The following is a 13,471-nucleotide window of genomic DNA, read 5'->3' on the forward strand; positions in this document are numbered from 1 at the left end:
GTTAATATGTTATAATAAGTTTTAATATGTTAGTAGTTTTTTAATATGTTTTATTATGTTATATGATATAAGTTTTAATATGTTAGTAAGTTTTAATATGTTTTAATATGTTATATGATAAGTCTTTAATTTGAGAGCACCATTAGGTATACTTGCTCGGAAAAAGATTATGTGCGGACTACCGCCTTTTCTTATATCCTTGTGCAAGATGGCCTATTGTGGAATCCCAATTGGCGGACCTATACGCCTTCAGCAGCGGAGGAAGGACGGCACATTCGGTAAGTGAGTTAGATTTATATTTAGACTCACACTTTTCATTCAATGAGGAAGAAGGAGGTCCCGTTCCCCAACAAATCGACGTCCTAGATTGGTGGTCTTCACACGAGAAAGATTTTTCCATCCTTGCATCAATGGCCAAGGAGATCTTTTCGGTTCCGGCTTCCACTGTCGCCGTCGAGTCCGCCTTTAGTGTTGGAGGCAACGTCTTGGACGACCGAAGAAGTAGGCTCACCGGACAAAACATGGAAGCCACCATGTTACTTGATGATTGGTGCTCCGCCGAAATTAGAGACCAAGAACCGGATTGGGACAAACTAGTAGTACAACCCGACCAAGACTACTTCCCCGACGAAGAAGAGTAGGCGCCAATACTTCCGATCAAGCCAAATAGGTAAGCAAGGTAAGAGAACTACGTGGACTTTGATTCCAAAATGCAATTGAGCATTGAGGATACGTAGGCATCTCAACTTATATTTCAACTTAAATTTTAAATTTAAGTTTAAATTTAAGTTGAGCTCAAGTCCTTTTCCTTTATTTCTTTTTTCTCCCCTTTATTTCGAATATGTAATTTTGTAAATTGTAATGAAGACTTTAAGTCTTTTGTAATTTATAATTTTGAAGTTGTAATTTCTAATTTTTATGTTGTAATTTGTAAATTTTAACTTGTAATTTGTAATTTTAAAGTTGTAATTTGTAATTTTGAAGTTGTAATTTGTATCAATAAAATTACATTTGTACATCGCTTCATTCTAATGTTATTTACGCAAGTTTTTTTACATTTTAAACTTGAATTACAATTTACAAAATGCAAAAAAAAAAAAAAAATGAAAACGAACCGCCGAACCGGCCGAACCGGCCCGGAACCGGCCAATCACCGGCGGTTCCACGGTTCACGAACCGGAACCGCCACACCTTGGCCGGGCCGGTTCAGGTTCATCAATTTATTGAACCGGAACCGGCGGTTCCGAACCGTGAACCGCCGGTTCCGGAACCGTGGTGACGTCTATTGACAACTATGCATCTCTTTGAATTGAATGCTCCTATTTTGGATTCATCGGCTGAAACCCAAAGTCCATAATTATAAAATCAACCTAAACTTCAGAGCATCCAAAATCAAATATTAGTATTCAAACTCAATGTACCCTAGCATATCAATCATCGTCGGCGTGAGTAGCATCGCCGGCAAGAACTCCATAAAAATCGGAAGAGAAATAAACCCAAAATTTGAACCCAGGTTTCAAATACTAGAATTTGAACTCCAAATTTCGAGCAAATACCATCTTCATCATGAATTTTACACATAATTCCGACCCATTAAAATCGACACAGACAGTGGCGGATTCAAGATTTCCAATTTGGGGATGCGATAAATAGTTATAATGATTTAGAGTTTCAAAATTCCACCAATGCTTTAATCATTTGATATCTTTTTTTATAATAAACTTCATTATATATAAAAATGAGAATATTTATAGAATTTTATGAATAATTTATTTGAAGTTTAGCAACATATAGTATTATTTTTATAAAGAAATCATACTTTCAATTATCTAAGCAAAATTTAGTCATTTTTCAAAATAAAAAAATTAAATACATTAGAAAGAGTAAAATATTTAAAAATGCATTAAAATAAATTAAATTGCTTTGAAAAGGATAGAGAAATAGTAAAGATAATATAAATGCATGATAAAGAGAATCAAACAATACTTATAAGAAAATATTAAATAAATTAATTAGAAGTTTTTGAATGTACAATAACAAAAAGATAAACAAAACATTAAAACACTGAACAAAATAAAAGATGGAAAATTTAATTCATCAGCAAAATTGGTTGTTAGGATTCTGTTTTGGAAAGTAATCTGATTCTTTGAATTTTAAATTCTTGTGTTTGTTTCCGTTTTTAATCAAACTGGGAAAGTGATCAAAATCCTGAAACAAGGAAAGTTAGTACAACTTTCCAGGATTATGAATCCTAACTTTTCTCAGGTATTCTTTTTCGCAGTTTTAGGTTTCTTACATATTTAATGCAATATAGTACAGTTTTATTATTATTATTATTATTATTATTATTATTATTATTATTATTATTATTATTATTATTATTATTATTATTACCATCATCATCATTATTATTGTTATTATTTATTACAATGTTTTAATAATAATTTAAAAGTATAAACCATACTTAATTTCAGGATAATAAATAACTATAATTCAAATTATCATAATTATAACTATATTATTAATATTTATTTTTATTTTTATTTTTATTATCATAATAATAATAATAATAATTTATTAAATAATTAAATATAATTATAATTATATAATAATATAATTATTATTAATGTATAAATTAGAGCACCCGCAACGCGGGCCGCCGGCGTTTCGCGGGCCGTTCCGCCGGAACGACTTCGCAGCGGAACGCGTTGCGGTGCATAGTGTCGTCGAGGAGCCGTTCCCAAGCCGTGCCGGGTGCCGACGGCACGACCCGCGGCACGGTCCGTGCCGCCACGCGCTTTGGCGACGTGGCTGGTCCCTGCGGCGTGCGTGACGCCACTCGCGTCGGGGTGGGCAGCGCAGTGGTGGAGGAGGTTGAGGAAGAAGAAGGAGGAAGCTGTAGGAGGAAGAAGAAGGAAGCTGTGGCAATTTTGTTTCTGTTGCGATTTTATTTGACAAATAAATGAGACATGAATAAGAAATAGAACAAATTAAAATAGTAAGTATTTTCTTATGAGACTCATTTACAAGATCTATTTTGTATATAAAGGTAAAATATGGAATCAATTTTTTTAATTATGGAATAATCGACGCTTATGTGAATTTATTTGATTAATATTGTAGTGGAATATAGATTGTGAATTTGATACTTTGTTTATAAGGTTGATTTTTCAGATCTTTATAATCAACAATAGATGTTAATCTTAAAAATTTTCAAGAATAGTTAAAATTGTGTGTTTTTTATTTTTTTAAATTTTAAGTTGTAATTTTTTTTAATGTTGTGTGTTTTTTAATAAAGTGTGTATGTTTTTTTATTAAAGTGTGTTTATTTAAATTGAATTGAGTTGGAAATAAAAAAAAATGAAATTGAATGAATAGTAATTTAAGGAACGGATAAGAAACGGAGGGTTGCAGGTTCCGTTCCTTAGTTAAGGAATGGAGTAAAAAAGTACAGTGGGCCCCTCAAATAGTGGTTTAAGGAACGGTATAGGAACAGCGTTGTGGTTGGCCTTAGTAATTAACAATAAAATTGTAGTGAAATTTTAAATTATAAAATTTATTAAATTAAAAAATAAGTAAATATAATGATAATAATAATAATGATAATAATAATAATAATAATCTTATTTATTATTATATATTATGATGTATAATCCATATTTAAAATATCCATCGTACTAATAAATAAAATAATATAATTATTAACATTTGTAATTAATAATTTATTAAATAATATGTATTATTATTTTTTATAAATAAAAAATGATAAGTATATTTTTAATTAAGTGTTTAAATCAAATATATACTTTCAAATCTTGATATTTTTCAAACACGGGAAAGTAAAGTTATTGGAAATCATATTCCCGGGATTCATTTTCCCAGGAATCATTTTCCTTGTCAACTTTACTTTCCCGCCAACCAAATATGGCAAAAGAGATAAATAAAAGAAAAGACACTGAATAGGACAAAATAGAAACTGTCGTCCATGGGATTCAAACCCTAGTCTACTAGAATGGCAAAGTAATATGTCTACCACTACACCACTGCTAGCACTTTGTTTTGGGGTACACTCGTACCTCTTTGTTCTGCTATAATCCACCACTAGACACAGAATCCATCAAAGATCGATACAAGACCAAATTTTTTTAGAATCATAAAAAAATCAACAAAATATTTGGTTTAAAAGGAGGCTCGGATCTATAACCCATCTTCGTAGCTGTCGATTTCCCAAATTCGACGACCACCGCCACTATCGCCAGGTCGCGAACGAGACGTCCATGGCGCAGACGACGATGGGGAGGGACGTCAATGCGAGTAGAGAATAGAGGGTGCCCGAGACAAAATGAACAGTGAGGGTGTCGCCACTATCACCAGCTCGTGGATGGCTGCAGGCATGGCATAATGAGTGGTCGCTGATGTAGATGAGAAGGCTTTAAGTTCAGAAATTATACCGTGGAGAGGGAGAGAGTTTGGAAAAAATGGAGGGGTATGAGGGAAATCCACCTCATACAATAAATAAACCTTGTATTTTTGGTGGATAAGTTCGGATTTGGATCTCTTGTTGTGTATGGATTTGGATCCCCTGCTGTGGCAAAATGCACAACAGGGGATGCTGTGCACATCACCACCATTTATTTGTGAATAAAAAAAAGTTGTATAACTTCATAAAAATAAATGGAAGGTGATGATGTGCACATCATCCCCTGCTGTGTATTTTGCCACAGTAGGGGATCCAAGTCCGATAAGTTCACCCAACCAAATAGTAAAAATGAGCACTTTTCACGCCGGCCTGGACAGGCCGCCGACTTTTTTCGGGCCCGCAACTTAACTTTATCCCAGCTATAAAACAATGGAATAGCCCTGATTATAAAACATTTCTATGTCTATCCCATCTATAAAACACGTCCTAAAACAAAAATGAAGTATTGGTGTTTTACATGTAACAACATTGTAGGAAAACTAAATGGTATAATCGTCCAAAACATTTGATGACCTTTAGGTGACATTGTTAATATTGAACCGGTTTCATTTTTTTATAAATAAAATAGTTTATTTCCAGTCAAATCATTCTAAAATAAAAGGGTGGATATTGTATGTGAATAAAAAGATATATCACTTATGAAATTGATGAGTAAAAAAATTTAATTCATAAAGCTAAATATTCAAATTTTGAGCTGGGGCGAAAGGTGGCTATAAGCTGAATGTGAAAAATGAACCTGTGAATTTTTTTTATTTTTAGAGAAATTGGTCGATAATATCCTAAACTTTGGTCGAATTTTGAATTTTACTACGAACTTAGAACTTGGTTGTAAATATCATATAGTACTTTGTCGTTGTTGTTCCGATCTTTCGCAATCACTAAAATTAAAACTGGCGTGGCTAAATTGAAAGCAAAGATGACTAGAAAATAATGACTAATATCACGAACTTTAACCATATTCTAAATTTTGCCATGAACTTAAAACTTAGTCGTAAATATAAAAAACGTTGTTGCCATGTTGGTGTTGCCGAATTCTGACAACCCACAGAATTGAAAATGAATGACTTGACTAAATGCTCAAGTGTCGAAAGAGTAATTTCTACCTCTTTGAGAAGTTCGACGCTTGGGCGACTGAGGTGGCAGAGGTGAGTGGATTCCAGCAGGGATTCCTCCCTTTCACTTACCTCGGTGTCCCTATCTATAAGGGGTGGCTGAAGGCCGGATACCTCTTAGATATCCGACAGAAGATGGTGGACCGGATTCACAGCTGGTCTCACAGACATCTTTCTCTTGGAGGGCGCCTCGCTCTGATCAAGAGCACCCTTGTCACCATCCCTCTTCACATCTTCCAGGTCCTGAAGCCGTATGTGTATTGGATGAGGGAGTTGGAGCAGATCTTGTTCCGGTTCTTTTGGGGTACGGTTGGGGAGCAGAGGAAGATTCACTGGGTTAGCTGGAAGAAGAAGATTTGCTTGCCGTTGGATGAGGGAGGCCTCGGCATCCGTCGTTTCCGCGAGGTCGTCAAAGCTTTTGCGCAGGATTCTTTATGGGCACAGTTCACCATGCGCAAGTATTGTTTCCATGCTGGTTGTGCTTTCATTTCTCCTTACTCTGTGCATGATAGTCCTATCTGGCATCGTCTCACGGACATTAGGGGTCAGGTTCATGGTCTCATTAGGTGGTCCCTAGGCGAAGGGCGGATTAGTTTCTGGGACGACGTGTGGGTCAGGGATCGCCCCCTTAGGACCTATTGTCCGCCTGGGACTGATCTTCCTGCCGCTGAGGTCTCTAGATTTTGGCATGATCATACTTGGCATATTGAAAATCTGCATGATTTTTTGGCTTTGATCAAGAAAGAGGTAATTTATTTTTATGAAAAAAATTTATGAGAAAGTTTTTAGGAAAGGTGATGAGAATCTATGGTTATGAAAAAAAGAGTATGTTTTACAATGGGATAGAAGAGCTATGGTTATTAAAACAAAGTATGTTTTACAATGGGATAGAGGAGCTATGGTTATGAAAACAAAGTATGTTTTACAATGGGATAGATGAGCTATGGTTATATAAAAATATATATGTGTGTATGTTTCGCGGTATGTTATGCAATGGGGTGACTTATCTGTTATGAAAAGATTTGATCAATGGAAAATGTTGTGTTTATGAATTGTTCAAAAAAATTTGAGTTTCGAGAAAAATAGTTTTAAACTTTTTCGTTTGGAAACTTTAGCTATGCAAGTGTGATGATATTTACGTTATGAGGTGCAAAGTATGATGCGTTATTCTATGGAGTGTCTTATACGAAGGATGAAAGTTGATGTGAAAGTACGTTTAGTTTTGAGTCAAAACTTTTACTTTAAAAGTGAGATGTGGAAATTTTTGAGGAAAGTGTGAGAGTGTAAAGAAATTTTATCTCAAAAGTTTTGAATATAAATGTGAAGTTCGAAAGTCTTTTGCTATGGATGTGAAAATGTTGTGTGTTTTATCTTGTGGTATGAATGGCGTTAATTGTGGTAGCTGTTGAGATGTGAGATGATTAAGTATGTTGCGAACATAGAGTGCTTACGTTGTAGGCTAGGTTGAATACGCGCAAACCGTAGTTTTAAGTTGAGATAATCTATCACTTTCCCAAGTGGCGAAAACGAACGAAAATTTGAAAGTTTGGGGTGAACCCCTAATTTTTCAAGGCACGACGAGGCAAGGAGATCGAGAGTGCGAATGGAGGCCGATGGACCATGAAACTTTTTCTTGGAATTACGTGAAACGTTCGAGCAAGCTTGATGTGTGAACTATTTTACTATTTCTTACGTTTTCCATGAACGACAAGAACAAAAAGAAGACAAAGAAGATTTCAAGAAGTGGAAGATAGCGAAGACGGAATGAAGTTCAAATGCAAAAGAGGGTGCAAGACAGGGAGGGATGATGCGAAGTGCACAATTTAATTTAATATAGTCTAATCTCGCGTAATTTATTAAAGTGGCAGCGATGTGACTTTCAACTACAATGTTAATTAAACGACATGAGGAAGCTGCTTGGAAGACAAGATGATGGAGAAATTCTGTATTCGAAGGACGTAAGCAAATTTCGGGACGAAATTTTTGTTAAGATGGGTAGATTGTAACACCCCGAAAAAAATAAAGGAAAAAAAAATCAAATAAATCTAATTAAATCTTTTCCTAGTTGACTTGGTCAAATATATTTCTCTAAACCATATCACCAAACGATTTCCCCATATCTATACTCCCTAAAATCTCTCCAACCACCAAATCTATCAATATCTATCAGTTTTGTCTATATATATACAATCAATCCCACGATCTTTCTACACATAAATTCAATACCAAGAAAAATCGAGAACTAAAATTTAGAGAATGAACCGAGTTGGAGAAGAGAGTTTTCTGCCGCCTAAGAAGGTAATCACCGACCAATTCCCAGCCTTGAATTCTTTGCATTCATTTAGGATAATTCGAATTTTGGAGCATGAAATCTGTAGTATTCGGACAGTAGGTTCTGACGCATGTTTGACTGACCAAACGAACTCCTTTTTATACGATTCTTTTTTCTCAGTAAACCTTAAGGTGTCTTCTGTGTCGTGTGTGAATTTCAACCTATTTGGAAGAAAGATGAATTTTTGGTGAATTTTTGAAGTTGACTGCGCAGTTCTGCCAGAAATTGTTTTTCTCGACCAGGGAGTTACGTTTTCGATTTGACCAAACTAAAAAGATTATTTTGATGTGAAATTTTAATTGAATGATATTTTATGTGTATAATGTATTGTGGGAAAGTTTCAGCCCCAACGGAGACCGGATGAATTTTAAATGATTTTTACAAACCAACCGCGCAATTCTGCCAGTTTTGTTGTTAGGTGAAAATATCACTTGTTGCTAAGTTTTAATGAATTATATGATGCATGTATGATTTAGGAAGGTATCCTATGGCATGATTATGTGTAACACGTTGAGAAATATTATGGCATGTTTTTCCTTATGTTGATGAACGTTCGGGAATGGGTAATCTAAGAAAACGATGAAAGGAACGATAGGACATGCATGATAATTGTAATAATGGAAAACCTGATTGTGTGGTGATATTGACAAGGGTTGTTGCACGTACGAGGGTACCAAGAGTAAAAGGTTGCGTAAAGTCGTGATTGTGTGGTATAAGCAAGCGAGGTGGGCTTTCTTTTTAAATAAGGGCAATGCCCTAAGTATATTTTTATGTGAAAAGTGATATCAATATTTGTCATGCCGTGTTTAGTTTTATTCTATGGAACCTATCTGATGTGGCTTTTGCCATCAATGGATAATCGAATTCGGGTCTGTCTAGGGAGTGAGTCCCTATTCAGGCTAGTGTACACCTATGGAGATCGTGAGCCGTCTTTTGGGTCGGCCGGTCTAGTGACTTGGGATGTGGCCACATTCCTTGTCATCAATGGATCAGATATGGTAGATAGCTATGGGAAAATGGTTGATCAACCGAGTTTTACAATGGAAATGATTTTAGTGTCTTGGGCGATTTCTAAAGTTAAAACCCCAAGGTCACTCAATGGGGGCATGATAAATATCTTTTTTATAAAATGTTTTCGGCATGAGTCCACTGAGTGCATCAAGTACTCAGCCCTGCATTTCTTTTAAAAATGTGCAGGTTGAGCGGTGACGAGCGCGGTGGGTGTTGAGCATAAAAGTGAAGAATGTCTATCAAATGTTCGGAATATGTTGTGTCTTCATACATAACATTATTCTACTCTCGAGATGCTTCCGCTAAATATTGTTTCTTTTGAGTTGTTGATTGTTGAGATACTCTGATTTTATTCGAGCTATTCCCATTTGTTTCGGGCTATGGTTGAGTTGTGTTGATTTCCCCCTTTCTTCCCCGCTTCTCTAATCCTCCCCTAGCCGCGATCAACTATGTTTTCTATCCTTAGAAAATGCGGGCGTGACACACCACATGGCTCGCATTCGCACTTTGATCTCACAACTGCAGGTCATGTTCTCTCACATCTATCGAGAGGGCAACCGGGCAGCCGATTTTTTGGCAGGTAGGGGGTCCAGGCCCCTGCCATCACCTTCTTTGATGCAGATTCAGCGCATCGGTATTTGAAGTCGCTCGTGAGGATGGACCAATTGGGCTATCCGAACTTCAGATTCAGATATCGAGATGGATGACTACTTCACATGCTTTGTTATGTTTGTTTTCTTGTTAGTTAGATGGTTAGTACCCGGTCTGTGGGGATACCATAATAGCTCTGTTAGCTCTTGTGATTTGTATCTCTCATGCGGACCGAGTCACTTTTGGGCTTGATTGATGTATGTTTTTTTATGCTTTTTGATATATACAAATTGGGGTCAGCCTTAACCCCCCGCCGTGATGGTGTTTAAGGAAAAATAAATATATATATATATATATATATAGAAGATATTCATGAAAATTAAAGATATAAATCACATCAAGCAAAAAATTCAAAAGTCTAAAACATTGGACAAAAACATCCAAGATTACACAACATAAAATTAATTACAAATCATTCAACAAAAGTTTTATGGCTTTATCTCATTAATAAATTTTAAAATATTTAAACACTAAATTCATCTTCAGCATTTATACTGGGGATCTTCAACTATATCAATCATTTAGAGCTGATTGTCTTCAGACTCTTCACCATCTATAAAAAAAGAATTATAATATTAAGTGATTAAAAGAAATTCATTGAAACCACGGGATTAAGGTTCTTACCTATACCTTAACCATCTATTAAAAAAATATACTGTAATTAGAAAACTACAATACTCCCTCCGTATGTGATTAAAAGAAACCACGGCATTAAGGCATCTATTAAAAAAATATAATTAGAGAAATAAAATAAGTCATTAAAAGTGTTACCATTAGATGATGAACGGATCCGAACTTGCAGAACAACATTTCCAATGTCCTCTTGCTCCTCCTGTATGCGTCTTGCTGATTCACGGAGGGACTTGTTGCAGTCATCCACCTCTATAACTTTAAGTGTTGTGATTTCTCCCATATCAACGGGGATCTCTTGCAGATAGTAGCATCGCCTAATAAGTAACTGTTGCAGAGCTGGGAAGTGTTCAGACTCTGCTATCCACTCCTTTATATCCAAGTCCTCCAAAACCAGGAATTTCAGAAAACGATATACATCATCGCGTAATTCCCACTTAGGCCCTGAGAAGGAGTTTCGTCGCAACTTAAGTACTTGAAGATTTGGTAATTCAGAAAGGATGGTCGTGTGGTCGTCCCACTTAAAACCACATATGCCTAAGGTTAGCTTTGTAAGTCCAGAAGGGAAACCTTCGAGGGAAAATGCAACTTTGGATGTGTTCGTTACTGCACATTTGAATGACTCAAACTGATGAAGATCGTTAAAAAGTGCATCAGAACATGATATTTCAGGACCGTGGACTCCTGGATCAAACCGGACACCTAACTTGATTAGGTGTGGGATTCTCGCAAGAACTCCATCACAACAAGTACGAAAACTCACACCTGAAAGCGTGAGAAGATTTCTGAGGTAGAGATCAGTTGAAGGAACTGGCAGGTCGAATCCCAAGCAATGTAGGTGCCTCAGTTTTTGTAATTCCCATATCTCTACTGGCAGAAAGACAGGGGAGTAGGTGGCCTGAAGTGAAAAAATAATCAAGACTTGAAGGTTCCAGAGTGTGGATATTGATGATGGAAGCTCCCCGTCAAATGTGATGGCCAGGTACCTCAACCGAACTAGCTTAAGTACTTCATCCGGGAACTTGCTAAATCTGATGTGAAGTGCATGGACTACCCTTGCCCATCTACTGAACTTAAACACTGCCAATGGATGTTGATTCTCTGGGCTCAAAAAAACAAGAGAGCGCGCACCTGAATCCTCTCCAAGTACAACATCACTCTGGATGCTCAGCCTCCTTTGGTTTTTTGTGGTAGCTCCTTTGTTTACAATATGGAATAGTTTTTGCTGCCGAGCTTCACCGACACAGACTTCCTGAATGAGGTTATGGATTATTCCACAGGTTTTGATTCGACCAGTGTAGCTCCGCTCATGAACTATAACAAGACCTCTGGAAACAAGGTCCTCCAGATATTCCTCAGCTATTTGTTCCAAGCTTTGATCTGCTGCAGGCTCGATAAATCCCTCAACCACCCATAATTTGATGAGTTCATAAGTAGGGAAATCATTGTTTGGATGGAGTAAGCCCAAGTGAAGAAAGCATCCCTTTAAATGGTTAGGCAATTCATCATTCATAACCTTTGGGATGGCTGTTTTCTGAATATGTGACTTCAAATATTGAGCAAATGCCGCCCAACGTTCCATCATTGTTTGTAGCTTAGACACAAGTTTACCAATCTCGACAAGTGCCAATGGAAGTCCTCCCATGTTTCTGGCAATTGTCTTGCCGATTTCCTCAAGTTCCGAAGGACAATTGTACATCTCCATGTCAGCGAATACTATCTTACAAAACAACTCCCAGCTTTCCTTACTATCCAATAAACGCTTTTGGTGAATATATTTTCTAACACAATCCAAGTTAGTCATTCTAGTAGTGAACACGATTCTGCTACTGTTTCCCTCATCTGGAAAGTACGGTCTGAGATGATCCCAGACTCGCATATCCCGTAAGTCATCTAATATAACCAGATAAGTCCCACGAGATAAAGATGCCCTGAGACGGTTCCCTAATTCAAGAACCGTCTCTTCTTTCTTTACCTCAGTTTGTACTTGACTAAGAATACGCAGCAGCAATTCTTCCAATTTATTTTCTACACCTACTGTCACAAATAAGCGTATATCGAACCTTTCATGAATAATATGACTGTTATATACCTGATTGGTAAGAGTAGTCTTACCAATGCCAAACATCCCAACAACATAGATTTCCTGAAGCTTGGGATCTACCCCCAAAATCAGTTCTTGCAGCATTGGTATTTCATCTTCCAATCCCACAATCTCATGGTCCATTTTTGATGGAACTGGAACTGGAACAGGAACAGGAACATCGGCGGTGGGCAGTTGCTGGTTTCGTGTGAGCTCATTTTCCTTGGCCTTCAACAAATTGATAAAGGGAGCGAGTTTATGTTTGAGTTCCCCCAATTCTCGGGAAAACCCAGCTGAATTAGTCCAACTCGCATCTCCAGCAGAATGAACTGCATCTGATAAGTGGTGTTCGATCAGATCTTGACCACCAAGCAGTATTTCCTTGATATCCTTTTCCATTTCCTCAACGCTGTTGCAGTCTTCCAAAGAAGTCATTTTATCAAAGAATGATGTTAGGTAACAAAGGTCTTTGTAAATCGGGTGAAGCTCTGAGCCTGAAAATTGAATTCTGGATCGAGCAGAATCAAGAAGGGGCTCTAAAGTCTGTTTCAGAGAGATTACTACAGCATAAGCCATATCTGCTCTTTCTCTGCTGCAGATAGTACGATAAGTCAATAATATTCTCAATTTTTTATAAAAGGCAAAAACAAAACCAAGATGTGAATCAGTACCTCTAAGGGAATCGAATATCAGGGTTATGATCGTCGATTATCTGCACTTCTTGCGTCAATTTGATTGAGGATGGAAGATACAACCAAGACGGCTTCCAAAAGTCACCGAAAGGTATACTCTATGATGATAACGCCACGTAAGGCTCCCGAAAAAAAAAAACGTCAGCTTAATTTTTTTAACATTATGATATTAAAAATATTACCAAATATTAAAAATATTAACATGATGATATTAAAATTTTAATACATAATTTTGTTGAAATTTTCATATGCGATGTTGATATTTTAATGTTATCATATTTACATTTTTATTAATATAATACATTCCCTAATGTCTAATACTAAATGTCTCATATTCGAATCCTCCAAAGATCTTAAATTTGAATTTATTTACTAAAAAAAGATAGAGGTTTCAAGTCATTTTCGATTTTGGGGTCCTGAGAATTTGGCAACACCAACAAAGTTTTTGATATTTACTACCAAGTTTGGCAAAATCTAAAA

At 36.4% G+C, this 13,471-nt stretch overlaps 1 protein-coding gene across 3 annotated transcripts; it reads right to left on the reverse strand.

Moving 5' to 3' along the window:
* Window positions 1–9,895: 9,895 nt before the first annotated feature.
* On the reverse strand, window positions 9,896–13,112 carry LOC121785009 (putative late blight resistance protein homolog R1A-10). 3 transcript variants are annotated; one of them, XM_042183331.1, is made up of 3 exons: window positions 12,971–13,112; window positions 10,358–12,891; window positions 9,896–10,139 (listed from the first exon to the last, which is right to left on the reverse strand). In XM_042183331.1, the coding sequence occupies exons 2-3, from the start codon at window positions 12,873–12,875 to the stop codon at window positions 10,108–10,110; spliced, it is 2,550 nt and encodes an 849-aa protein (XP_042039265.1). In that variant the 5' UTR covers window positions 12,876–12,891; window positions 12,971–13,112; the 3' UTR covers window positions 9,896–10,107. The 3 variants fall into 3 exon arrangements, with proteins under 3 accessions (XP_042039265.1, XP_042039262.1, XP_042039263.1); XM_042183328.1 differs by having other exon boundaries at window positions 9,896–12,891; XM_042183329.1 differs by having other exon boundaries at window positions 9,896–12,888; window positions 12,971–13,105.
* Window positions 13,113–13,471: the final 359 nt, after the last annotated feature.

The sequence above is a fragment of the Salvia splendens genome, chromosome 21, assembly GCF_004379255.2.
Source record: "Salvia splendens isolate huo1 chromosome 21, SspV2, whole genome shotgun sequence".
Lineage (NCBI taxonomy): Eukaryota > Viridiplantae > Streptophyta > Magnoliopsida > Lamiales > Lamiaceae > Salvia > Salvia splendens.

What these genes read in the sequence shown, in the direction of transcription:
- LOC121785009 (XM_042183328.1), bottom strand. Translation starts at nt 12,875, where the DNA reads ATGGCTTATGCTGTAGTAATCTCTCTGAAACAGACTTTAGAGCCCCTT.